Source organism: Gekko japonicus, unplaced genomic scaffold, assembly GCF_001447785.1.
Source record: "Gekko japonicus isolate JY-2015 unplaced genomic scaffold, Gekko_japonicus_V1.1 scaffold4286, whole genome shotgun sequence".
Classification (NCBI taxonomy): Eukaryota; Metazoa; Chordata; class Lepidosauria; order Squamata; family Gekkonidae; genus Gekko; species Gekko japonicus.
Genome location: NW_015162603.1, coordinates 6,602 through 33,867, shown reverse-complemented (window position 1 = coordinate 33,867; position 27,266 = coordinate 6,602). Strand labels below are relative to the sequence as shown.

The 27,266-nt window shown below is 53.3% G+C and overlaps 1 protein-coding gene across 1 annotated transcript in view; it reads right to left on the bottom strand.

The window, feature by feature from the left end:
• The window catches only part of IL11RA (interleukin 11 receptor subunit alpha), a gene marked incomplete at its 5' end in the record, with an annotated part of 35,391 nt that overhangs the window by 1,627 nt on the left and 6,498 nt on the right, over positions 1–27,266 (bottom strand). The window contains 8 exons of the mRNA XM_015406478.1: positions 1,032–1,114; positions 4,203–4,305; positions 6,708–6,803; positions 8,970–9,111; positions 12,534–12,697; positions 17,701–17,864; positions 21,763–21,795; positions 25,188–25,272. Of these exons, the coding sequence (XP_015261964.1) occupies positions 1,032–1,114; positions 4,203–4,305; positions 6,708–6,803; positions 8,970–9,111; positions 12,534–12,697; positions 17,701–17,864; positions 21,763–21,795; positions 25,188–25,272 (870 nt within the window). The remainder of the gene's footprint in view (positions 1–1,031; positions 1,115–4,202; positions 4,306–6,707; positions 6,804–8,969; positions 9,112–12,533; positions 12,698–17,700; positions 17,865–21,762; positions 21,796–25,187; positions 25,273–27,266) is intronic.

Sequence of the window (27,266 nt, the reverse complement as noted above, 5' to 3'; positions counted from 1 at the left end):
CGCGAAAGACGGAGAGAAGTAAATAAGAAGGGGAAGGGGAAGAAGGAGAGAAGGAAAGAAGGAGGGCTGCTTCTTGCTCCTCGTGGCCTGGAGCTGCTGGGAGCAGGGGGTGTGGCTTGTTGCATGTGCCCACCCCCTGGGCTCTTTAATGCCAGAGCTCCGCTCCTGTGCGCTCCTGCAGGAAATGTCCCCGGCATATATGTAACCTATCACTAAGTTCAATCATTGTACCAGAAGACTGGAGAGCAGCAAATGTAAAACCAATTTTTTAAAAGGGCTCCAGAGGGGAACCAGGAAATTACAAGTCAGTCGGCCTAACGTCTCTCCCAGGCAAATGAGTAGAAACTGCAATCAAAGACAGAGTTGTTAGGCACCTAGAAGAACAAAGCCTGCCGAGGGAAAATCAGCATGGCTTCTGCAAAGGGAAGTCCTGCCTCACCCAACCATTTGGAGTTCTTTGAGAAAGTGAAGAAGCGTATAGACAACAGTGACCCCCAGTAGGCATCATATACTTGGGCTTTCAAAGAACCTTTGACAAGGTGCCTCATCATAGACTCTTGAGTAAACTTAGCAGTCGTGAGATAAGAGAATAGGTCCTCTTATGGACTAAAAAGTGGTTAAATGACAGGAAGAGGAACTGGCTGGAGTACATGGACCGCTGGTCTGATCCAGCAGGGTTCTTAATAAACTTGCTCTTCTGGGTGGGATCCACCCCATCAGCCCTCCAGCGTTCTGTTCTCCCCCCCCCCCCCCCGGGGACAAAACCCCCCCCCCCCCCCCCCGGGACAAAAGAGCCTCCCCTCTCTGCGCAGGAGTGTGAACCTCACAGGCCACCCGTGAGACACTCACAACCGACTCTGGGGCCGTGGATCCCAGCCTGAGAACACACCGTGTCTGCTCCGTTCTCTCTCCCGTGCAGAGACTGAAGGGCGCCTCTTCCCCCTTTCACTGCCTGCGAGTCAGGCCCGGACAAGCTCCCGCCCGCCCGCCTGCCCATTCTCCCCAAGAGCCGGGTGGGGGGGCACACTCACTGGGCAAGGCCTTCATGTGGATGGTGGCCGAGAGTAAGTCGTGGTTCTTCGTGGCCTCTTTGCTGTGCTTCTTCATCCGGATCCTGGAAACCAAAGGGGGGAGAGTCGAGAATGAGCGACGCAGGCCGGGAAGGCTCTTTGCATCCGACTCTCTCATGCCAGCGGCTCTCTGGCTGCAGCCTCCCCCCCCCCCGGCCTCCCTTCCTGCTCTCACAGCTTCCTTACACATGGAGAAGCCACCGGGCAGCCCTGACCTGGATACCCCAGGCAAGCCCGATCCTGTCAGATCTCGGAAGCTGAGCAGGGTCGACTCTGGCAACTACTTGGAAGGAGACCTCCAAGGGATACCAGCAGTTGGGAGGCGGGGGCAGGCTTTACTCAGCCAGTAGGGGTCAGTTACCAGAGATCAGCATGACTTCCAGGCGCGCACACACACACATGCGCACACATACAAAACACACAAACAAACAAACCCCACCCCCAAAATTGTGAGAACATTGGGAAGCCACCGGGGCCTGCATCTTTGCCTCTAAAGGGGTGTGTGTGGCCAGTGGTTTGCATTCCCTTAATCCTTCCCTCCATTGCTTTTCTGGCTCATCCCTGAAAGAACTTGTGACTGACCCAAGGTCACGCCAGCAGCAGCACGTGGGGGAATGGGGAATCAAACCCTGTTCTCCCAGATCAGGGTCTGTGCTCCTAACCACTACACCACACTGGCTCTCTCTAAACTGGCTCTCCCGCCGTGAAGAAGAGCAGGAGACAGCAGTCTGGGCTGCCCTGCACCAGAACCAGGCGGTTGGGGAGGGTCAGTAGGGACCTTTTTTCAGGGGAGGGACTAGATGACCTGCAAGACCCCTTCCAACTCTAACATTCTGTGATTCTATGATTCTGTGACTACGGTTGGCAAATTCCCTAGAGTGGGAAACCAGCACAGCACGAGAAAGGCAATGCAAGCACCCTTTTCTTCTCCCCGCGTGCTGGTTTCCCTCTGAAGTGCAGGGAGCCCCTCCGCTGTACAACCCGGAAGTGGAGCAACTGACTCCGGCCCCTTGACGGTGAGACGTGTTCGACACGGGAGCAGTCTCCCTCGTGAGGTGGTAGGTTCTTTGTCATCGGAGGTTTTTAAGCACCAGTTGGATGTCTGCTTGCCAGGGGTATTACAGTTGGAGTTGCTGCGTTGGCAGGGGGTTGGACTAGATGACCTGGGTGGTCCTTTCCAGCTGAGAGCCAGTTTGGTGTCGTGGTCGGGAGCACAGACTCTAATCTGGGAGAACTGGGTTTGATTCCCCACTCCTCCACATGCAGCTGCTGGTGTGACCTTGGGTCAGTCAGAAGCTCTCTCAGAGCTGTTCTCTCAAGGGCAGTTCTCGAAAGAGCTCTCTCAGCCCTGCCTATCTCACAGGGGGTGTCTGTTGTAAGGGGGGGAAGGAGTTTGCAAGCCACTCTGAGACTCCTTCAGGTAGTGAAGGGCGGGGTATCAATCCAATCTCTTCCTCTTCCTCTTCTTAACTAAACAGGTGCAGATTTCACTGCTTGTGAAGAAGGAGCACTTATCGGTCGGAAAGCGTTTTGAGGCTCTTGAGTTTAGAAGGCTTCAAGCCACCTGCAGCAAGTCTCTGCCCTGACCCCGGTTTCCTGGGCCAGCCGGCTCCCACCAGATCTCGGAAGACAGGCAGGGCCAGCCCTGGTTGGGACCAATGCTCCCTCTAAGCTATGGAGTCTTGTGAGCAAAAATTCTACTTTGTGAGCTACTGGCATGAAAGTTGTGAGCAAGCGATTTGGTTACTGCATGAATCAGTTTGCTCTGGAGCCATCCTTCCTGAGCTAAGACAAAAACCTGTGAGCTGGAGGCTAAAAAACTGTGAGCTAGCTCACACTAACTCAGCTTAGAGGGAACACTGGTTGGTACCTGGATGGAAAGCCACCAAGGAAGTCGAGGGTCGCTCCGCAAAGGCAGGCAAGGGCAAAAACCACCTCTGTTCGTCTCTTGCCTTGAAAACCCTACAGGGTGGGCCAGGCCTGTACCCCGGATTCTCTTTTTTTAAATTTGGGGGGCCTTTAAGTAAGTCAGGGGGCACCCCACACAAGCACCCCCACCAAGGGAGCACCACGAATAAAATTAAAAAATTGGATGTTGGGAGGCCTGGGGGGGCTGGATGGGAAGTCGGGAGGGGCTTGGTAGTAGGTTGTGGGGCGCAGGCCCTGAGATGCCCCCCTACTGTAGCTACAGGCCTGGGGTGGCCCTGGGTTGGCGACAGGCCTCTGGAGAGGAGAGGTGCATTTTCTCAGGCAAGACATGAATGGGGGAGGAGGTAGCAAAGGGGAGAGGTGAGGGAGGCTTGGGGGGTTCTGCCAGGTGGGGAGAAAGAGCGGAGAGAACAGTATCTTTCTTCTCTGACTCACGGTCACCCCACCGATCTGACGGGCAGAAGATCCAGGAGTGACTTCTTCAAAAAGCACGGAATGAACATCCGGAGTTTGCTGCCACCTGGCGTAAAGACGGCCACTCGATGAGATGGCTTTAAAACGAGAAAGGGGAGGGCAGCCCCGAGGGCTAAAATGGAACCTCCATTTCCAGAGGCAGTGTACCTCTGAAGGCCAGCGGCTGGGGGCAGGCACACTGCTGGCTCCGTTTCCCGTCTGTGGGCTTCTCAGGAAGGTCTGCCTGGGGGCCGGCACTGGGAATGGGAAGCTGGCCCAGCTGTGCCCCAGTTGTGGTCCAGACAGGCACTTCAGTGCAGACGGCCCTTCCGGCACACAGCAAGGCCAGGCCAGTTTGGCCTCTCCGGGCTTCCCTTCTCCGGAACGGGGACGCTTCTGCTTTTTGTCTCTTCGTTCCAGCGCTGGCGACATGACCAATTTCCGTCTTGTTTTAGGTGGACAGTCTCCAGATCCAGGATGGCGCCCAGCCAACCACACGTCACCGGCGGGGCTGGCGCTTGGCAGCGGGCAGAGACACGTGCGGAGGAGCGCGGAGGAGGGAAGGGGGGGGCGCGTGGAGGCAGAGGTGTTTGCCCAGCTCCGAGGCCAGGCTTCCTTCCGGCCCTTGCCCGCTGGGCATCGGAACCCTGAGACTTTCCAAATGCAACACTTCTGCCAACGGTGCCGGGGGGGGGGAAGGGCGGCTCTCTCCCCAGAGCCGCCTTGACCTGGAAGGGCAGGGATACCTACCACATCAGAAGGGCGAAGATGAGAATCACGGCCAGGACAAAGAAGGCGAAGACGCCGAGGGACACCAGAACGGCCACCTTCTCCAGGGGGTCACTGTGGCCTGCTGGAGAAAGAGAGAGCTTCCCTGGTGACTCTGCGCGGGTCGGCCGGCAGTCAGTCCAGCACACGCCCAGAGAGAGAGAGAAGGTGGCCTTCCAGCGCCTGCTCAAGGGACCCCAGTTTGGTGTAGTGGTTAAGTGCGCAGACTCTAATCTGGGAGAACCGGGTTTGATTCCCCACTCCTCCACTTGCACCTGCTGATGTGACCTTGGGTCAGTCACAAGCTCTGGCACAGCTGTCCTTGAAAAAGAGCAGTTTGTGTCACAGCTCTCTCAGCCCTGTCTGCCTCCCGGGGGGTGTCTGTTGTGGGGAGGGGGAGGGAAAGGAGTTTGCTTGGGGGGGAGGGAAAGGAGGTGAAAAGCCACTCTGAGACTCCAAGTGAAGGGCAAGGGGTATGAATCCAATCTCTTCTTTTCTTCTTCTTCTCCTCCCCCAGCCCCTGCCCTGCCCTGCCCACCCCTGTGCTGACCAGCTGCAAGGGGGCAGGCCGGAGAGGAGGAGGGGGAGAGGAGGAGGAGGAGGAGGAGGAGGAGGAGGAGGAGGAGATTGGATCCATACCCCTTGCCCTTCACTACCCAAAGGAGTCTCAGAGCGGCTTACAAACTCCTCTCCCTTCCCCTCCCCACAACAGACACCCTGTGAGGTAGGCGGGGCTGAGAGAGCTCTTGACAGAAACTGCTCTTTTTCAAGGACAGCTGTGCCAGAGCTTGTGACTGACCCAAGGCCATCCAGCAGGTGCAAGTAGAGGAGTGTGGAATCAAACCCGGTTCTCCCAGATTAGAGTCCACGCACTTCACCACTGCACCAAACCGGCTCTCCTGATGGGGACACACTGAGGTCGCTCCCATCAGCAACGCAGCAAGCAAACGGATGGCAGTCGGAAGGGGTCTGCTGCCTGGTGTGGTGCACAGAAGGTGGGTGGGCGGATCAGAGGGCCAAAGTCCAGGATACCACCACCCCTGTCTGACCCCACTCCCCAGGTCTCTCCAGGCTTTCCCCTGGGAAGCTGCTCATAGCTGGACCCTCTAACCACTCCGCAACAACGCCTGTCTCTCTCAAAACACACAGGGCTATGGGGAAATGGCTTGCCTGGGTGTGCCAGCAGCAGCACCAGCTGTGTGAGCTGCAATGTCGGCTGCCCCCGTGACCCACCCCCCCAGCGGTTCCCACTCCGCTTCAATGGCAGCACCAGCAATGCCTAAGGGCACGCCCCCTTCTCTCCCCCACAGAGGAGGCCCCTTTGCCTGTCTTGTGTCTTGTCCCTGAGGGAGGAGCATGCCTTTCACCTGAAGGGGACGGGACGATAGTCCTCTTTTTTTTGGGGGGGGCGGGTAGCATCTAGAACTGGGGTGGCCAGACTTGCTTAACGTAAAAGCCACACAGAATAAACATCAGATGTTTGAGAGCCGCAAGACATGAACGAATATTACAGACATGCTTTTATTGAAAAATATGCAGATTTGCTTTTATTAACATTAAATGAGACTGCCAAAAAAACAAAAGGGGTAAAACAGATATTGATAATGATATTTATTTGTCCAATGATATTTGTTTGTTTGCTAATTATATTTATTTATACGAGAGAGAGAGGTGGAAAGAAAGAATGAAAGAGGTGGAGAGAGAGAGAGAGAGAGAAGGAAGGAAGGAAGGAAGGAAGGAAGGAAGGAAGGGAGGAAGGGAGGAAGGGAGGAAGGAAGGGAGGAAGGGAGGAAGGAAGAGGGAGGGAGGGAGGGAGGAAGGAAGGAAGGAAGGAAGGAAGGAAGGAAGGAAGGAAGGAAGGAAGGAAGGGAGGAAGGGAGGAAGGGAGGAAGGAAGGGAGGAAGGGAGGAAGGAAGAGGGAGGGAGGGAGGAAGGAAGGGAGAGAGGAAGGAAAGATGGAAGGAAGGAAGGATGGAAGGAAGGAAAGATGGAAGGAAGGAAGGAAGGAAAGCAAGCAAATAGATGGGGAGGGGGATAGAGAGAGAGAGAAAGAGAGAAAGAAACAAAGAAAGCAAAGATGGGGGAGGAACGAAGCAAGAGAGAGGGGGGGAGGAAGAGAGAAAGAGAGAAAGAAAGGTGAAAAGAAAGATATGGGAAGAAAGCAAATAGATGGGGGGAGGAAGGGAGGAAGACAGAGGTGGAAAGAAAGCAACTTAAATGTGGTCTCCAACCCAGCTTGGCTGGGAGGAAGAGTTTTGAGAACACATTTAAAGTTGCTTTCCCGGGGCACCACGCTGGGGACTAGTCGCCCAAGGCCAGGAAGTTGGCCTGTTGTTTACGGGAAGGCCACCAGGAGGCTAAGAGGGCCGTATCCTTTGCAGACAGCCAATGGAGCAGGCTGCCTTCTCACTCCTGCAAGATGCTCGCACAACACGGCCCCCATTTGCCTTCCAGACTCACAAGTGGGGCTTGTCCCGGGGTACATACCAACAGGCTCATTGTTGGGGGGCAGAGAGGGCTCCTCGGCTGGACTCTCTGGCTCGACGGCTGCAGTGGCGGCTTCGCTGGGTGCCATGGTCTGCCCTGAAAAGAGACAAATGGAATAAGGAGGCCTGTCACTGCAGGAGGGAACCAAGAGTTAGAACCATAGAATCGCAAGAGTTGGAAGGGGCCATGCTGACCATTTGGTCCCACCCCCTGCCCAATGCAGGACCAGCCTAAAGCATCCCTGACAAATATTCGTCCAGCCTCTTCTTGGAAGCTGCCAGTGAAGAGGAGCTCACCACCTCCCCGGGCAGCTGATCCCACCTCTGAACCACTCTGACCCTGAAAAAGTTTTCCCTAATATCCAGCCGATACCTTTCTGCGTGTCATTTCAACCCGTTGCTTCGGGTCCTGTCCTCTGCTGCCAACTGGAACAGCTCCCTGCCCTCCTCCTCCCAATGACAGCCTTTCAAATCTCTAAAGAGAGCCATCCTGTCCCCCCTCAATCTCCTCTTCTCCAAACTAAACATTCCCAGGGCCCCCAGCCTTTCCTCGTAGGGCTCAGTCTCCAGACCCCTGACCGTCCTCATTGCTCTCCTCTGCACCCTTGATTTTGCCCTCATCCTTTTTGAATTGAGGCCTCCAGAATTGCACACAGGACTCCAGGTGCAGCGTAACCAAGGGAATATACAGAGGGGCTACGACCTCCTGCGATTTCGATGCTATGGCCCTTTTGATACAACCCAAGAAGCTGCCTTCTACTGAATCAGACCCCCCCTGGGTCCATCAAGGTCAGTACGGTCTCCCCAGACAGGTGGTGGCTCTCCGAAGTAATAAGAACATCAGAGAAGCCAATGTTGGATCAGGCCAAAGGCCCATCCAGTCCAACACTCTGTGTCACACAGTGGCCAGAAATACCAGGTGCCATTAGGAGGTCCACCAGTGGGGCCAGGACACTAGAAGCCCTCCCACTGTTGACCCCCCCCAAAGACCAAGAAGACAGAGCATCCCTTGCCCCAGAGTCCTTATCTATGTTGTTGTTGTTCAGTCGCACAGTCGAGTCCGACTCTTCGCGACCCCATGGACCAGATCGTCCAACCCGCTGCCAATGCAGACATTACAGCTACGATATCCCTAATGAGTAGGTATCTGACCAATACTTGAAAACACCTCACTGTCAGGACGTTCTTCCTCGAGTTTCGATGAAACCTCCAAGCTCCGAGTTGGTCTTCATCCCTAATGATTTGCAAACACTACCCCTGATATACTACCACGACAATGGAGGTTCTGTTCAGTTGTTGTTGTTCAGTCGCACAGTCGAGTCCGACTCTTCGCGACCCCATGGACCAGATCACGCCAGGCCTTCCTGTCTTCCACCGTCCTCTGAAGTTTGCTCAATTTCATGTCCGTTGCATCTATGACACTGTCTAACCATCTCATCCTTTGCCATCGCCATCTTCTTTGACCTTCAGTCTTTCCCAGCATCAGGGTCTTCTCCAGTGAGTGCTCCCTTCTCATTGGGTGGCCAAAGTATTTGAGCTTCAGTTTCATTATCTGGCCTTCCAGGGAACAGACAGGGTTGATTTCTTTTAGGATTGACTGATTTGATCTCCCGGCAGTCCAGGGGACTCTCAAGAGTCTTCTCCAGCACCATAGTTCAAAAGAATCTATTCTTTGCGCTTGGCCTTCCTTATAGTCCAACTCTCGCAGCCATACATGACTACTGGGAATACCATTGCTGGACCTTTGTTGGCAGGGTGATGTCTCTACCTTTTATCATGCTGTTTAGGTTCCCTATCTATACCTTGTGGCTAATAGCCACTGATGGACCTCTGCTCCGTATGTTTATCCAATCCCCTCTTGAAGCCGTCCATGCTTGTAGCCGCCACCACTTCCTGTGGCAGTGAATTCCATGTGTGAATCACTCTATGGGTGAAGAAGGACTTCCTTTTATCTGTTCTAACCTGACTGCTCAGCAATTTCATGGAGTGCCCACGAGTCTCCGTCTGAGGTCTTTCAAGTCACCTCCGACCTGATCCTGCTTTTGTTGGAGATGCTGGGGATTGAAGCTGGGACCTTCTGCACGCCAAGCAGAGGCTCTGACACTGAGCCACAGCCCCCACCCATGTTCCCTGCGGAGGCAGTGCTCCCCAATGGATGCAGTCCCTGGGACTTGGGCTCTTGCACTGGCTGCACCCCTTAATGGCAGCTCCGGTGTGCCTTGACGCCCTGACCCTTGACCCCGCCCTCTTTGCAGGGCCTTACCGAGAGCCGGCCTGCCCCAGGCTCCGCTGCTCCACTCGCTCCAGCTCCCAGCGTCCAGGAAGTCCTTGGCACTGACCCGCACCACGTGGTCCAAGCCCATCAGGGCATCGGTGATCAGCTCGGAGACGTTGGCTGTCTCCACCTGCCAATGTGGGACACACCGTTAGCCATCGCTCAGGGAGCCTGCCCCCAGCCATTGTTGGCAAGTGAGAAGAAGAAGAAGAAAAGGAGGAGGAGGAGGAGGAGGAGATTGGATTTATAGCCCGCCCTTCACTCAGAGTCTCAGAGCGGCTTACAAACTTCTTTCCCTCCCCCTCCCCAGAACAGACACCCTGTGAGCAGTGTTCCCTCTAAGCTGAGTTAATGTGAGCTAGCTCACAGTTTTTTAGCCTTCAGCTCACGCATTTTTGTCTTAGCTCAGGAAGGATAGCTCCAGAACAAACCAATTTATGCAGCAGCCAGCTTGCTCACTCACAATTTTAATGCCAGTAGCTCACAAGGTAGAATGTTTGCTCACAAGACTCCACAGCTTAAAAGGAATATTGCCTGGGAGGTCGGTGGGGCTGAGAGAGCTCTGACAGAAATTGCTGTTTTTCAAGAACAGCTCTGACAGAACTACGGCTTGCCCAAGGTCATCCAGCAGGTTGGAGTGGAGGAGTGGGGAATCAAACCCGGTTCTCCCAGATTAGAGTCCGCGCACCTAACCACCACACCAAACTGGCTCTCAGGAGACAGAGAGGCTGGCTTGGTCGGACTGCTGCCCCACACAAGCCCTGCCTGCCCTCCAAGGGGCCCCCGAGTCCTTGCTGAGCTGCTTGCCTGCTACAAGAGCGTAGTCAGGGCAGGTTTGTCCACAAATCTTGGATGGGAATGCTGGAAATATTTGTGAGCAAAAATATTCTAAAAATCCTATTAAAGTCAGAGGAGGGGGAGGGGGGGAGGGGTGTGACAGGAGTGCCGACAGAAGGATCCATCTGGCCAGACGGCCTTTGCGACCGGGGGGAGGGGTTGGCTGAGTCACACACGTGCATCTTTCTGGGTTGGCCAGATACCAGTTGCTGCATCAACCCCTGTCGAGTACCGGCTACGGAATTGATTGCCCTGGGAAGCACTTGGGAAGTGGTGCTCTGGTTTTGGAGTGTGAAGGAAAAGAACAGGTACATAGAGTATTTCAAATAAACAGAGAAGCCAACAATGCAGTGTGGGCAGAGTGCAAGGCAAGCTCAATAAGCACTTGAAGAACACTTTTCGTCTCAAAAGCACTTATAGAATCATAGAACGATAGAGTCCAAAGGGGTCCCACAGGCCATCTAGTCCAACCCTCTGCTCAGCGCAGGCTTAGCCTAGAGCAGTGGTGGCGAACCTATGGCATGGGTGCCAGAGGCGGCACTCAGAGCCCTCTCTGTTCCAGGTATGTCCAATTCAAGTAAGGACATCTGGCCTTCTCCTAAAGTGTCCCTGAGAGATATTTGTCCAATTGTTAATCATCCAAAAGGGAGATCTTACATCCTCCTTCAGCAGCCTCTTCCACTAGAGAATTCCTGATCCCTCCAGAGAACTCACCAGGTCTGCTGACAGAAAGGTGCAAAGAATCATAGAATCCCAGAGTTGGAAGGTGCCATAGAGGACATCTAGTCCAACCCCCTGCTCAATGCAGGGTCAGCCTAGAGCATCCCTGCCAAGCATTTGTCCAGCTTCTGCTTAGAGACGGCCAGTGAGGGGGAGCTCCCCACCTCCCAAGGCAGCCCATTCCACTGTGGCACAACTCTGACTGTAGAAAAAGCTTTCCCTGAGATCCAGCCGGTACCTTCCCACCAGTGTTCCCTCTAAGCTGAGTTAGGGTGAGCCAGCTCACAGTTTCGTAGCCTCCGGCTCACACTTTTTTGTCTTGGCTCAGGAAGGGATGGCTCCAGAGCAGACTAATTAATGCAGCAGCCAAATCGCTCACTCACAACTTTAATGCCGGTAGCTCACAAAGCGGAATTTTTGCTCACAAGACTCCGCAGCTTAGAGGGAGCATGGCTTCCCACCCTTAATTTCAACCAGGGCTATTTTGGGGCAGGAACGCACAGGAACGGCGTTCCGGCTGGCTCCTGAGTTGGCCACGCCCAGCAGGAACTCATTAGCATAACAGGCCACACCCAACAGCAGAAACGCATTAGGATTGGCTACATTAGGGGTGTGTGGCCTAACATGCAAAGGAGTTCCTGCTACAAAAAAAGGCCCCGGGTTTTGACCACAAACAAGGTAAACAGAATAAGAAGCAAAAGGTGGGTGTGGCTGGATGACCACACTTCTGGTAACACGGGGGTGCGGCCTAATATGCCAATGAGTTTCACCTGTTAGGTGTGGCCTATTATGCTAATGAGTTCCTGCTGGGCTTTTTCTACAAAAAAAAGCCCTGATTTCAACCCATTCTGGCGAGTCCTCTCCTCTGCTGCCCACAGGAACAGCTCCCTGCCCTCCCCCAAGGGACAGCCCTTCAAAAAAGACTCCAAGAGAGCCATCGTGCCCCCCCTCCACCTCCTCCTCTTCTCCAGACTGAACCTTCCCAAGAGGTCCCTCAGCCTTTCCTCGCAGGGCTTCACGTGCACTCCGCATACATGATCTCTGTTATTCTTACAGTCCCCCCCCTAAGGTCAGCCAGGATTCCTCTCCTGATGGTACAAATGAGGAACTGAGGCTGAGGGCAACGACAGAGGTGATGAAGAATCACACATCTCCATTGGGCTGTACAACGTAGACTGCCCTTGTGCAGCCTAAATCTGGGGGGGCTGGTTTCGTTCAGCCAGAACGAGTGGCAGTCGAAAGGTTAAACCCCCTCTCTCTCTCTTCACCAGGGCCGGCTCAAGGTGTTTCTGCGTTTTAGGCGAGGCTGCCTTGTGGCGCAGATGCCAACCTCCTGGTGGGGCCTGAAAACCTCTGGAGCCAGCCCCCCTTTTGCTACCGCCGCCACTGCCTCCTCCCCCTCCGCAGCTGTCAGACCCAGCAAGCATGCCCCACATGTTCCTGCAGCACCCTCCAAGATGGAAGAGAGATTTCTCTTGTGTTCCCCTTCTGAAGGCATTTCGGGAGGGAGGGGGGGGGGGGGGATCCTGTCTCCAGGCGAGGGATGCTCACCGGATGCCTCTCCCCAATTAGCGAAGTGCTGACACTTGGAGAGCTGCTCGCGGGCTTTTCGTGCGTGGAGGGGAGGCACAGCTCGGCGCCCCATCCAGGGCCCAGCACTCTAGGCGAATGCCTAGTTCGCCTAGTGGGTGAGCCGGCCCTGCTCTTCACTACACAGCCCCAAGGCAAACGGGGGCGGCAGGAGAATGCCGTTAAGAGGTGTAATCTTTTCTATTTCTGTCTGGATCCCTGAGAAAGAGGGGCTTGCATGAAATGAGATTTGAACCAGGGACCTTGCATGTCAGAGCTCCATCTCTTAACCTCTAACCTCAGTGCTACACCCGTTCCAGGCTGGGGTGACATGGGACTAACACCCATCACTCTCTCTCCCCTCCAATCCTGCCCCTCTGTCGGAACTCACACCCAGCTCCCATCCGCTCACCGCCTGGAACTCACCATGGACCAAGAGCTGTGTACCACGGGGCGATACTGGAGCCGGAACTTGAGTTGGAAGTGAGGCTCGTTCGGCCAAGAGGAGGGGTACTCCCAGCTCACGCGCAGCCGCCGCGGGGCCGATGGCACTGGCTCCACCCGCAGGCCCTCTGGGGGATCTGGCTTGACTGGGGGGAACAAGGTGGGGGGAGGGGGGGGAGATGCACGGAAGAGGAAGATGAGGTCCTGCTGCTTCCTTTCCCTCTCCGGAAATCTGCACCATTTGAGCTGGGATGCAGGGAATGTCCGAGCACTCACATCTATTATGAATGTTTAAGTTTTCTAAATTGCAACCCCCAAACAGAAAAGAAACTTTAAAAAATAACAAAATAGAACAGCAACTATAGAATCATAGAACCATAGAGTTGGAAGGGACCTCCAGGGTCATCTAGTCCAACCACCCTGCACAATGCTGGGAATTCACAAATACCTCCTCCCACCCAACCCCTCAGTGACTCCTGCTCCATGCCCAGAAGATGGCTAAAAATGCCCCTCCAGGATCTCCAGCCAAACTGGCCTGAAGAAAAATTGCTTCCTGATCCCAAAGTGGTGATCAGCATTCCCTGGATATTGAGAGCCAGTTTGGTGTCGTGGTTAAGTGCACGGACTCTAATCTGGGAGAACCCGGTTTGATTCCCCACTCCCCCACTTGCACCTGGCTGGATGACCTTAAGCAAGCCATAGTGCTGACAAGAGCTGTCCTTGAAAAAGAGCAGTTTCTGTCAGAGCTCTCTCAGCCACGCCTACCTCACAGGGTGTCTGTTGTGGGGAGGGGAAGGGAAAGGAGTCTGTAAACCGCTCTGAGACACCTTTGGGTAGTGAAGGGCCATGGGGTATAAATCCAATCTCTTCTCTTCTTCTTCTAAGAAGGGGCCACCAGAACTAAGCACCGAGGCAACCCTTCCTGCCCTCCCTCTCATGATCTGCCTAAGTTCACAGAATCAGGATTGCTGTCCAATGGCTATCTAGCCTCCGTTTGAAAACCTCCAAAGACAGAGAGCCCACCACCTCCCGAGGAAGCCTGTTCCACTGAGGCACCTCCAATGATGGATGTCCACTGAGGTCGAGCAGAGGTCCATCAGTGGCTATTAGCCACAAGGTATAGATAGGGGCTCTGGGGCAAGTGATGCTCTGTCATCTTGGTGCTTGGGGGGGGGTCAACAGTGGGAGGGCTTCTAATGTCCTGGCCCCACCGGTGGACCTCCTGATGGTACCTGGTATTTCTGGCCACTGTGTGACACAGAGTGTTGGACTGGATGGGCCTTTGGCCTGATCCAACATTGGCGTCTCTTATGTTCTTATGTTAACCCGTCTGACTGTCGGGAATGGTGGCATGTCTACAGATAAGCATCTCTAGAAGGCTTCCAAGTATCGAAAGACCTTGACTCTGTTGGTCACAGAAAGCACAGAAGCACTAGGACGCTTCCCCCACCTGCCCAGCGAAGCCTTCCCGTACCAGTTGAAGATGTTCCTTGTTACCTTTAAAACCCCAACCAGCCGGGGGCCAGACTATTTTCATATTTGGTTTATTCCTATTCTGCTTTTCTCCCCTATCAGTTGCCTTCTCCGAGACGTTCCTGCCCAACAGTACAGATTGGTTGGACAGGTACTTCTCCGTGGAGGGCGGGAGAGGGCCTCCTTCCCCGGGGGGCCAGTCTCATCACAGAATTCCCTTCCCTTGGAGACTCATCTGGCTCCAACCCTAATTTGCTTTGTTTGTGTGTCAGCATTGGAGAATTTTATTTCACCATAAGAATTCAGCAAAAATTTAAGATCAGTATAATAACTCTGATTAGTGAGCCTGAAGATTGGTCCGCTATCTTGTGGGCTGATTTGCTAAAATTTTAAGACCGTGGTAAAGGTAAAGGTTCTCTTGCTTGAAAGCCAGTCGAATCCGACTCTAGGGTTGCGGTGCTCATCTCTGTTTCCAAGCCGAAGACCCAGCGCTGTCCGAAGACATCACCGTGGTCATATGGTTGGCATGACTAGACGCCGAGGCACACGGAATGCTGTTACCTTCCCACCGAAGCGGTACCTATTTATCTACTTGCAGTTTCTTGCTTTCGAACTGCTAGGTTGGACGGAGGTGGAACCAGAGACGGGAGCTCACTCCGTCATGCGGCACTCGGGTCTCAAACTGCTGAACTACTGACCTTCCTGCCTGCAGTTCAGTGTCTTATACTGACCATTGTATCCCTCCCTAAACCTCTCCCCCCACTGTAAATCTGTTCTTTGACCCCCCCCTGATCTCTGAGTAACTATATTTCAGTCAAGGGTCCCTGTCAGTGTTCCCTCTAAGCTGAGTTAGTGCGAGCTAGCTCACAGTTTTTTAGCCTCCGGCTCACACATTTTTGTCTTAGCTCGGGAAGGGATGGCTCCAGAGCAAACTAATTTATGCAGCAGCCAAATCTCTCGCTCACAACTTTAATGCCAGCAGCTAACAAAGTAGAATTTTTGCTCACAAGACTCCACAGCTTAGAGGGAGCATTGGTCCCTGTCATTTTTATCTCTCAGGGAAAGTGTGAAAGGTTTGTTTTCCTTATGGCCCTCTTAGGAATGTGGAATGGAGTGAATTATGCTTGAGAACAGAATGGCTGGACCTTTTTCCAGATACCAGGCCCTGACCTTTTGCCTGTTTTATCCAGTAAAAGAAGAACTCTGAATCTTGTTCAGCGTGCCAGCTTGCTCATGAGCCTGGGGCAGTCCGATGAGCTCGCATCAGAATGATCGTTCTTAATAAACTTTGCAAGCTCTGTCAGCCAAAGCCCCGAGGGATCTTTTGCTCTTCCCGATTGATCATGGAGAAGGGGGGGTGGGGGTTGTATTAGAGTCTGAAAGCTCCCCTAACTGTCAGGTCCCTTCTAAATTATGGCAACCCTATGAACTGATGACTTCCAAAGCATCCTATTTAGGGACGGGCACAAACCGGGAAAACCCAGTTTGCGAATCCAGGCGTTCTGCTGAATGGAACCAGTTTGGGACATGAAGGGGCAGCCCCCCCCCCGGGTCCTAGAGACTCCAAAATAGCAGCACATCTCCAGCTGACTCTCCTCTACGTGCCCACCAAGTCTGATGAAGATTGGACTTGGGGGGTTCGAGTTACAGACTTCCAAACAAGGTGCCTCAGGAAAGAGGAGATGTCAGGTGCAGGTTCTGGGGTGTACAAGTGGAGACCCGCAAGAAACTTGCGGGATGGTTATCTCATTCATCACACCTTTGCTTTTACTCACCCCTACCTCTCTCACACTATTTCTCCCATCTGCCCCTCTTTCCTTACTCTCTATTTCTCCTCCATGCATGTGATTTGGGGCCCCAGAGTTACAGACACCATTGCATCAGGGATGTTGCACAACAACATCCCTGTTTGGGGGTGGGGTTTCCCCCCCACTGGCCAACTGGCCAGTGGCGGATTGAAGCCCCCCAAAGCGGGAGAACCCCCACTGGGACTGAAGGGTTGGCAACCTTAACTCTTGCCCTGCCTGGGTCCAGGAGCCACCCGCATGGCGTGGGGCTGACTCCCCGTGCCCACCCTCCCTCCGGGGACGTGACTGCAGGAGAGGGCCAGCCCTCCCGCCCTGGCATCGTTGTGGGTGGCTGCGTGCCCACCCTCCAAAGCAGCCATTTTCTCCAGGGAACTGATCTCTGTAGTCTGTAGATGAGCCATAATCCTGGAAATCCCCAGGGCCCACCTGGAGGTTGGCATCCCTATACGATTGTGGGGAAACACCCCGCCCCCCACCAGGAGGGTTGAAGTGTGCAGGATATCCCATTGCTAAGATAAATTAGACAGAGCCTCGGGTCATCCACTTCCAAGCCGAGAAATCCAGCCTGTTCCTCCCCGCCCCGCCCCCCAAAAGCCCAACTCCTCCGGCTTTTCAGAGGAAGGGAAGGGAACAACGCTCCCTCTAAGCTGTGGAGTCTTGTGAGCAAAGATTCCACTCTGTGAGCTCCTGGTATTAAAGTTGTAAGCGAGCAATTTGGCTGCTGCACAATTTAGTTTCCCCTGGAGCCCTCCTTCCTGAGCCAAGACAAAAATGTGTGAGCCGGAGGCTAAAAAGCCGTGAGCTAGCTCACACTGACTCAGCTTAGAGGCAACACTGGAAGGGAACTCATTGATTCCACCCATATGACCCTAACAGTCTTTTTTCTTTCTATGTAATGTGCTGCTGCCTTTGAATTTTACTGTTTTAATTATTTTAATGTCACGTCGTTTTATTGTAATGAGTCTTTGACTCTGCTTGTTGTGTTCCGCCCTGAGCCCGCTTTGGAGACGGTGGAATAAAAATCTGAAAAATAAAATAAGTAGATAAAAAACCACCAAGAGTGAGCCCTCGCCCAGCAGGTTCTCAACGGGTGCAGCAGAATGCAACGGTGGACGTTGGGCCCCTAGTGCAGAGCCTGTCCTTTGACAGTTGCCCGTCTCCTAGGGCTGATTTTTGCATGTGATATCATTCCGTGGGGGCGGATGGGGAAAGCAGCTCCTGGCCTTGGCTACAGACACCCTGTGAGGTGGGTGGGGCTGAAAGAGCTCTTAACAGAAACTGCTCTCTTTTTCAAGATTAGCTCTTATCAGAACTACGGCTTGCCCAAGGTCATCCAGCAGGTGCAAGTGGCGGAGTGGGGAATCCAACCCGGTTCTCCCAGATTAGAGTCCGCGCACTTAGAAGAGGAGATTGGATTTATGCCCCGCCCTTCACTACCCGAAGGCGTCTCAGAGTGGCTTACAAACTCCTTCCCCTTCCCCTCCCCACAGCAGACACCCTGTGAGGTCGGTGGGGCTGAGACAGCTCTTGACAGAAACGCTCTTTTTCAAGGACAGCTCTTGTCAGAACTGCGGCTTGCCCAAGGTCATCCAGCCAGGTGCAAGTGGAGGAGTGGGGAATCAAACCCGGTTCTCCCAGATTAGAGTCCGCGCACTTAACCACGACACCAAACTGGCTCTACTTTGCACGGCAGCCCCTGGGCCTGGAACAGCCGCCCTTTGCTCACTCCCCTTTTGCACAGAATCCACGACGCCACGGGCGGCGCCCTGGCAGGACCTTCAGAGCCCCTCCTCCCCCTCCCTTTGTAACTCTTTGACGGCGGTGGCTCGTGAGCCCAGAAGCGCCCCCCTCCCCCGCAGGAGACTTACGGATGGCTTGCATGGTGAAGTCGAGCAGGCGGAAGCTGGAGCCCAGGGGGTTGGCCTCGGTCACGTTCATGCGGTAGGAGCTCCAGAACTGGGACTTGTTGACGGTGCAGGACTGGGGGTGGGCCGGGTCCTGGATGCACAGCCCGACGTCGCTGGGCGGGGACCTGTCCACACACACACACACGGGGGGGGGGGGAGATCCTCTCAGAAATGTCAGCTCTGCTGAGCCTAGTGTTGCCATTCTCCAGGTGTGGCCTGGGGATCCCCCGCTTTTACAACTGGTCTCCAGCTGACAGAGAGCAGCTCCCCTGGAGAAAAGGGTTGCTTGGAAGGGTGGACTCTCTATGGCACTGGACCAAGCTGAGGCCCCTCCCCAAACACCACCCTCTCCTGACTCCACCCCCAAAGTCTCCGGGTATTCTCCAGCCCAGACCTGGAAACCCTAGCTGAGCCACCATCTTCTCTCCACCCACCCCCAGCCCACTCCTGGGGGGCGTGAGAGGCCTGCTGCATCCTGGAGCTGATGCGTACGCACAGGGCCCGTCGAGGAGGGCCCGGGGAAGTCCTGGAGACCGGGTGGTGCCGCCTGGGTAGGGTGCAGTTTGGGGAAGAGAAGGAACTTGGTGGGGTTGTAATGCCACGGACGCCACCCTCCAAAGCTGCCGCTTCCTCCGTAGTCTCCAGCAGAATGCCAGGCTCAGCCTGGAGGGTGGCAACCATCTGCCAGGACTCTGTCGGGGCTTTTGCCCACTAAAGGCAGGCATGGACGGGCACAGGAGGTTTGCAGCCTGCCTTGAGCACACGCCGTTAAGAAGCAAACGATTCCCGTTGCAGGGGTGGATGTGGAGACAGAGGCTGCTCAGGGCAGACACTGATCATAGGGGCGGCAAGAAAGCGTTTGGGAAGAAGAAGAAGAAGAGGAAGAGGAGGAGGAGATGATTGGATGTATACCCCACCTTTCACTACCCAAGGGAGTCTCTGAGCGGCTTACAATCTTCTTTCCCTTCCCCTCCCCACAACAGACACCCTGTGAGGCAGGTGGGGCTGAGAGCTCTGACAGAAACTGCCCTTGAGAGAGAAGCTGTGAGAGAACTTGTGACTGACCCAAGGTCACACCAGCAGCTGCATGTCGAGGAGTGGGGAATCAAACCCAGTTCTCCCAGATTAGAGTCCGTGCACTTAACCACTACACCAAACAGGCAATGCTGATGGGGAAAGCAGGAAAGGAAGCAAAGGGGGACCCCACCCCCCGGTGTCCAAGTCCACTCACTTCCACCCCCACCCCCTCCAAGATGAGACTCTCGGAGGGCCTGGCATTCTGCTGTAAATGGAAGGCTACAGGCATGGCCTGCGGGTGCGGTGTGGCATCGCTATGTCCTCTGGCATCTCTGTGTTGACATCTTTGCATTGAAAGGTAGAGTGGGAAGACCCCCGCCTCCTCCTTTCAGGCGGGAAGAACCTCTTGACTGTAGGGTCCAGCTTTGGGTACCCAGATTGGCCAAAGGCCCAGGAGCACACATCTGTTCCTTTGCTTGGGCAGAAACTCCTTGGAGCTCCCTTCTGGGTCTGTGGCCGAGGGCATTTGACTGTGTGGTTTACCTTGAAGCCAGATTCAGGGGGAGGTCGCCCTGTGAGTTTGACTCCAGGGGCCCCTTGATGACCAACCAAGTTTTAGTCTGGGGATAAACTTACACCCAGAATAAAACTGGGTTGCTCTTAAAAGGTGCCCCTGGACACAGACTGTGCCTTTTACCATGAAGGATGACAGAGGAGAAGGATGCTAGAGAAGATTCCAGGCACACCAGGGACAGGGGCAACCTATGGCTGACAAAGTTCAGATGTATCCAGGTGGTCAGCCGTGTTGGTCTGAAGCAGTAGAACAAATTTAGAGTCCAGTGGGGCACCTTTGAGTCCAACAGAGGTTTATTCAAGGGATGAGCTTGCGTGTGCAAAGGACAGTTTTTCAAATACAGAAATTTGAAAAAGTGTGCTTTGCACACGAAAGTTCACACCTAAGAAGAAGAGGAGGAGGAGGAGGAGGAGGAGGAGATTGGATTTATACCCCACCCTTCACTACCCGAAGGAGTCTCAGAGCAGCTTACAATCTCCTTTCCCTCCCCCTCCCCACAACAGACAGACACCCTGTGAGGTGGGCGGGCCTGAGAGAGCTCTTCCAAGAGCTGCCCTTGAGAGAACAGCTCTGACGGAACTGTGGCTTGCCCAAGGTCATTCAGTAGCTGTGAGTGTTCCCCCAGATTTGAGTCCGCGCACTTAACCACTACACCAAACTGGCTCTCAAATAAACCTTTAAAGGTAAAGGTTCCCTTGCTCGAAAGCCAGTCGAGTCCGACTCTAGGGTTGCGGTGCTCATCTCCGTTTCAAAGCCGAAGAGCCAGCGCTGTCCGAAGACGTTTCCGTGGTCATGTGGCCGGCATGACTAAACGCCAAGGCGCACGGAACGCTGTTCCCTTCTCACCGAAGTGGTACCTATTTATCTACTTGCAATTTCTTGCTTTCGAACTGCTTGCTGGAGTCTAAATTTATTCTTTAGTTCAGATGTGACATTGACTGTACGTCCTTATGGCGGGGGTGTGAGTCTTGTCTGTCTCTGGTTGCGATGAAGGCAGGAGAGAGAGGAGGCACGAATTCCTCCCTCTCCCCCCCAGGCCTGAAGCTGCATCATTGCCCAGGAATATCACCTCTCCTTTGCCAGGACCTGCTGCACAAACAGCGGCACTGACAGACGCCGTCCCCCAAGGGCTCTCCTACCCTCCTGGCCAGGCGCCAGGTTCTTACATTCCTGGAAGGTCACAGCCGGGCTGCAGACGGCAGCCCTGGAGAGGAAAGGGGGGGGGCACGCTTCTGTGCGTGCCTGGTGAGGGAGGGGGAGTGCCGAGCCCAGGCACGCAAGGCCCTGAAAGGGAGCCATCCGCTCCTTTCCTTCCCAAGCAAAGCCCCCCCCCCCAAATCTCCGGTGAGCAAAGGCTAAAGAGAAGGAGGCTTAAAGAGGAGCGTAAGGTGAGTGGAGACGGATCTGAGATTCGTGCTGGCCCACCGCTGAATCTCCCAGATCTCTCTAGGGCTGCTCTTGAAGACAACCCAGAAATCACAACAGGTCCGGAATGTGTCAGCCTGGCTATTGTCAGGGGCTGGCCGCTGGGGACATGCTGTTGCCCCTTCTGAAAGAGCCTCACTGGCTTGCGGTCTGTTTCTGAGTCCAATGCAAGGTGCTGGTGATGACCTTGAAAGCCTTTCATGGCCTGGGAGCCACACGTCTGAAGGGCCGTCTCCTTCCAGAGGTCCCCGTGTGCCAACGACGGTCGTCCGGCAGCGATCCGTTGGCTGTCCCACCGCCACTCAGGGTGGCACGCCTGGCGTTAGCCAGAGCCAGGGCCTTTCCCATCGTGGCCCCCCGGCCCTGTGGAAGGGGATCCCCTGAAGAGGGGAGGGCAGAGGCCCCCTCCTTGGGAGATCTTCGGGAGGTGCTGCCGGTCCCGTCTTTCAAGGGAAGTTGAATTGGCAGGCATCTTTTCAGCAGGGGTAGACATTTGGGGCTTCCCATTTTATTCTTGGTTTAAAACTGAAAACGTTGTGTTTTTTTTAACTACTGTTGTAAGCGGCCTAGAACCAGGAGGAAAGGCGGGATTGACATGTTTTAATAAATAAACAAAGAGGAAAGGGGAATTATGGGGCAGGATTTCTAGGTGGCCTCGTGGGTCTTGATGGATCGTCAACAAACCTGGGGATCTGTGGTTCAAAGGAAGCCATAAAGAATGAGGAGGAAACCCTTCTGAAGCCTCTTCTGAAGGACAGAGTCAGGGTAAAGACTAGGAAGAATTCCTGAAGCGCATAAACAGTTCACGTAAACAGTTCGGCGATAGGAAGAGGTGGTGCTCTCTCCCTCCGCTGGGGTTTTCGCACAATTCCAGACCAGCATCTGCTGGAGATCCTGGAGTCTAGCAGGGACGGCCTCTCCTAAGACTAAGACTGCAAGATTCGCCCCCCCCCCCAACACACACACACACATTCCCCACCCTCCCAGTAGCCCAAGAATCAGCTTACCTCCGCCTCTCGTCGCCTGGACGCAGTTTTTTCCTGGAAAGAGGGAGAGAGAGAGAGATGAGGAGAGAAGGGGCAGCCGCTCCAGCGTGACCCCCCCTGGCCCTCCATGTCCGAGGGGGGGAAGGCAGAAGGCCCCCTCTTTTCCTCCAACAGGCCGCTGGGTGCAGTACAGAAACTGACAAAACAAAAATAGAAAAACGAACAGAATTACCTTTAAATTGCAAATGGGAATAATAAGCGATGTGGAGACTATGCAGACTTTGAGGAAGCGAAGAGGAGAATCTAAGGCAAGTTTTAAAGGAAGTTTTGGGACCAGTCTAAGATTAAAAGTGGGTTATATAGCGAGGATATGATCTATGGACATATCCAAGTATTGGTCTGCCCGGTGAGACTATGATTAGATTCCCCAGAGGATATGATGACCACAAATATTAATGTTTAAAGGGAAACAACAATAGAAAAATGAACTTAATCTTAAAAATTGGATTATCATCAATGCTGCAATAACATTGGACAATGGGAGTAGAAGACTAAGTAGAGGAAGATCGTAATGAAAGAAAACAAGATAGAAATCACATTTACTGAAGAGGACTTTAATATGAGGAATTTTTTTAAATTTCCCAAATAAGGCTTTGGGGGGGGGGGGATGAGATTGTTAATATGAGATGCTGATGTTTTCCATTGTTTGCTAAAGCGGTTTAATAATTGAGCTTTTGTATTAGTCTTTGTATAGTCGGATTTGCTGGATTGGACACCATAAGCGAAAGATTTGAAGATCACTTTCAACGTTTACAAATTGTGTTTGTTTAAAAAAGGTCAAAGCTAATTTGTTTAAGCATTGTATAACCTCCCTCTCTTGGGTTTTTAGTAGGTTTCTTTACTTTCACCCATAGTTTGTAGATACCTTCCCTTGTTTCTTTGTAGTTTATAGAAAATACAATAAAAAATCCCCTACGGGGGGCGTAAAAAAAGAAGAAATTCATACAAAAAAAATAGGACCCACGGTAAGTAGGAAATACCAAAAGTCAGCAAATACCGTGCTACAGATGATTACAAATTATCTCAAATAATGTTTATATATTTATTCGTTTTAACATTTTTTTAAAAATTTCTATATTTCTTACAAATTATTCACCATTCACATAAACATGATCACATATCATATATCCGCTAATTTAAGTATTGCCTTTTTATAACAAACGGATATTGCACAACCCCTTTATTAATATCAGTCCTCCTCAACTGCACAATAGTTTTAAGAGGGAGGACTCCTTTAAGTCTATTTTGAATTGGTGTTCATTCTTCCTCCAGCAGAGGTCCAGATATCCTCCTCTTTCAGGGACTTCCTCAGGGTGTTCAACAGATATTTCCAGACACAAGGTTGCCAAATACCAAGATATTCATCCAAATTTCACCAAATGGAGTGTAAAGCACCTGCTTTTCATTTTGGAGAAAGCCTTGAGCTCATTAAGAGAGACTTTTTGCAGCAAATTCTTTTTTTAAACAAAATTACTAAAACAAATAGATATATAAAAATTATTTGAGATACTTTGTAATCATCTGTACCACGGTATTTGCTGGCTTTTGGGTGCGGTACAGAAGACAAGGTCATGCGGAGGGACAGTATCAAGCAACTGCAGTGCGGGCCCCTTCCAAGATAAATCACTGTACCTAGTTTGCATTCAGATTAGGAGATTAATATATGCCACTATGCCCACAGGGAACTTGGGGTGCTTTGCGCGGGGTGCCCTTCTGTGCCCCCACCACGCTCAGACCAGCTTGGCTTCGGCGACGCTTCGCCGTCCTGCAATCTCCCTGGGATGCCACTCTGGGGGCCCCTTTGTCACCCCCCCTTGAGGATTTGCTTTGTTTACTGTATTTATATCCCCTGCCTTTGCCCCAACAGGGACCCAAAGAGGCTTACGTCATTCACTTCTCCTCTGTTTTAGCCTCACAACAACCCTGTGAGGTAGGTTAGGCTGAGGCAGTGTGTGACTGGCCCAAGGTCGCCCCGTGGCAGACAATGCTCCCTTCTAAGCTGTGGAGTCCTGTGAGCAAAAATTCTACTTTGTGAGCCACTGGCATGAAAGTTGTGAGCACGTGATTTGGCTACTGCGTAAATTAGTTTGCTCTGGAGCCGTCCTTCCTGGGCTCAGACAAAAATGTGTGAGCCAGAGGCTAACTCAGGGACGTCCCCTGCCTTCTGCAATCTGACTAGACTGAAGAACTTCCTGACGGTTGGAGTGGTTCCCTCAGTGGAACAGGCTTCCTCGGGAGGAGGTGGTGGGCTCTCCTTCTTTGGAGGTTTTTAGACAGAGGCCAGATGGCCACCGGACAGCCATGTGGATCCTGTGAATTGAGGCAGATCATGAGAGGGAGGGCAGGAAGGGTTGCCTCAGTGCTTAGTTCTCGTGGCCCTTTCTTACACGCCCAGGGAAATGCCGATTGCCACTTCGGGGTCAGGAATCCATTTTTCTCCAGGCCACTTTGGCTGGGGATCCCTTTTTCTACGAGATGACCCCTGAAACCTTCAGTCCATCAGAGTCAGTACCACCTACTCAGAATGGCAGCAGCTCTCCAGGGTCTCGGGTAGAGGTCTTTCCCATCATCTGCTACCTGACGTTTTTATACCTAGAGTGTTGTTTCTTTGTTTTTTAGAGAAGCCAATGTTGGATCATGCCGATGGCCCATCCAGTCCAACACTCTGTGTCACACAGTGGCCAATAATAGCAGGTGCCCTCAGGAGGTCCAGCAGTGGGGCCAGGGCACCAGAAGCCCTCCCACTGTTGCCCCCCCCCCATCACCAAGAAGACAGAGCATCACTTGCCCCGGACCGATAATTCCTATCTACGCCTTGTGGCTAAAAGCCACTGATGGAGCTCTGCCCCATATGCATATCGAATTCCCTCTTGAAGCCGTCCATGCTTGTGGCTGCCACCACCTCCTCCTGTGGCAGTGAATTTCACGTGCTAATCACTCTTTGGGTGAAGAAGTCCTTCCTTTTATCCATTCTAACCCGACTGCTCAGCCATTTCATGGAGTGCCCACAAGGAGTTCTTGTATTGTGAGAAAGGGAGAAAAAGACTTATTTCTCGACCTGCTCTATCCCATGCATAATCTTATAAACCTCGATCATGTCACCCCTCAGCCGTCGTTTCTCCAAGCTAAAGAGCCCCAAGCGCTTTAACCTTTCTTCATAGGGAAAGTGTCCCAACCCTTTTATCATTCTAGTTGCCCTTTTCTGTACTTTTTCCAATGATAGAATATCCTTTTTAAGGTGTGGTGACCAGAATTGCACACAGTATTCCAAATGAGATCGCACCATTGATTTATATAGGGGCATTATGATATTGGCTGATCTGTTTTCAATTCCCTTCCTAATAATCCCCAGCATAGCGTTGGCCTTTTTTATTGCAGCCACACACTGTCCTTCCCTTCTCTTCTCTGGCTTCTGGGGCTGGCCGGGATCGGAGATCAGGCAGAGGCTGCCGGGACCTTTGTCCCTCCGTCCTGGAACAGCAGGTGGAACCCCTGGATGGAGACCGTGACCGCAGCAGGTCAAGTGGCTGGCTGTCCACTCCTGCAGGCTTGCTGAGGGGCATTCTCTACCAGGCAGCTCCAGTAATAAGCCAGACACGCCGTTCCCTTTCTATGAGGCCTGGGAAAGTCCCGCCCTAGATTAGCCGCATGCGTCGCTTGGTTTCTGTGCCTGCCTGGAAGCTGCTGCATCCATTTTTTGTCCAAGCAAGTGCGGCTTTGGGGCCTTTGGGGCCTTGCTACTTACGGCGGAGACCTGCCCCCAGGAGGGGCGTCTCCCTAGCTTGTGGTGGGGAGGACGGTGGGCTTGGCTCTGTCCTCTTGGAGGTTTCACAACTCTGCCTTCACCCTCCTGGACTGCTGGGTGGCGAGCCAGCGATTCTCTGCCTTTTCCCGTTAGCTGAGAGGCCAAATCTTTTTGTGAGTATCGATTTGGAAAGCGCAATGGAAAGCCGCTGCAATCTTCTTTGGGCAGGTCTCCTTTCCAAGGGCTGGGGCCGGCGAACGGGGTTTGGAAAATGACACAGCCTTTTGCCTCACTTCGCAGGGCAGGAGAATGTTCAACCAAACCTTCAGGAGGTCAGGGAAGCAGCAAGGCCCCACGTCTGACAGCCGGCTTTGGGCCCGGGGTCCTGAAGGCACAACAACCTTGTCACAGCGGAACAGTTCAGTGCCTGGAGGGAAGACCCTCTTGACCGCCTCAAGTTCCATGATGGAAGAGAAACTTCATACACTGGGAATGACCAAAGCTCCTCAGAGGGAGGTCTGAAGGGTCAACCACACATTTCTTCATTCGTTTACACTAGGGGGCCGTGGCTCAGTGGGAGAGCCTCTGCCTGGCATGCAGAAGGTCCCAGGTTCAATCCCCGGCACCTCCAGTTAAAAGGACCAGGAAGGAGGTGATGGGAAAGACCTCCACCGGAGACCCTGGAGAGCTGTAAAGAGGGGCTGTGGCTCAGTGGAAGAGACTCTGATTGGCATGCAGAAGGTCCCAGGTTCAATCCCCAGCATCTCTTGGTAAAGGACCAGGCAGCAGGTGATGGGAAAGACCCTTCTCTGCATAAGACCCTGGAGAGCCACTGCCAGTCTGAGTAGGAAATACTGACTCTGACGGGCCAAAAGTCTAATTCAGTCTAAGGCAGCTTGATGAGGTCCTTTTGGCCACAAAGAAACTGCTTTGGTAGATGGGCAATGTTCCCTCTAAGCTGTAGAGTCTTCTGAGCAAAAATTCTACTTTGTGAGCTACTGGCACTAAGGTTGTGAGCAAGCAATTTGGCTACTGCATAAATTAGTTTGCCCTGGAGCCCTCCTTTTTGAGCCGAGACAAAATGTGTGAGCTGGAGGCTGAAAAACTGTGAGCTAGCTCACACTAACTCAGCTTAGAGGGAACACTGGAGGTGGGAGGGTTTGGGTTTTTTTTGCCAATTTTGCTGCCCTGTGTGAAGTATCTGTGTGCATAGAGGTCCAAAACTGGCAAAATATCCCCCTCCTGCATAGTTTTCATGCGAGAAAACTGCTGGGGGGAGAGAGAGCGGATCCCCTGTAGCATGTGTTCCAAGGCCTTGGGCTCCCCCCCCCTTTTAAAAAAACTGCTGTGAGGCTGCAGGCAACGTAGCCAAACCCTGGATTGTCCCTCCCCTTGTGCCCGCACTGTGGCTGGCAGGCTCCCTCCGGGACGTACGAGCCCTGGTTCTGCTGACAGGGCCATTGGCTCAGGAAGGAAGGAGCAGCACATGCCCCCTGACCCTCAGGTCCGGTTGGGAAGGGTCCCTGGTGCCAAGGGAGCCTCCTACCCCAGCGTGGACAATGGGGAGAGGGTGGGCAGCAGTTAGGAGGAGGGGAAGGAAGAGACGGCCCTGCAAGGGAGGACTGTGACAAGGAAGCCGGTTCAAGATGGGCCAGAGAGAGGGTCTTCCGCAGCACCAAGAGTGGGGTCAGGCCAGGAAGGAGTGGTGCATCCGCTCTTC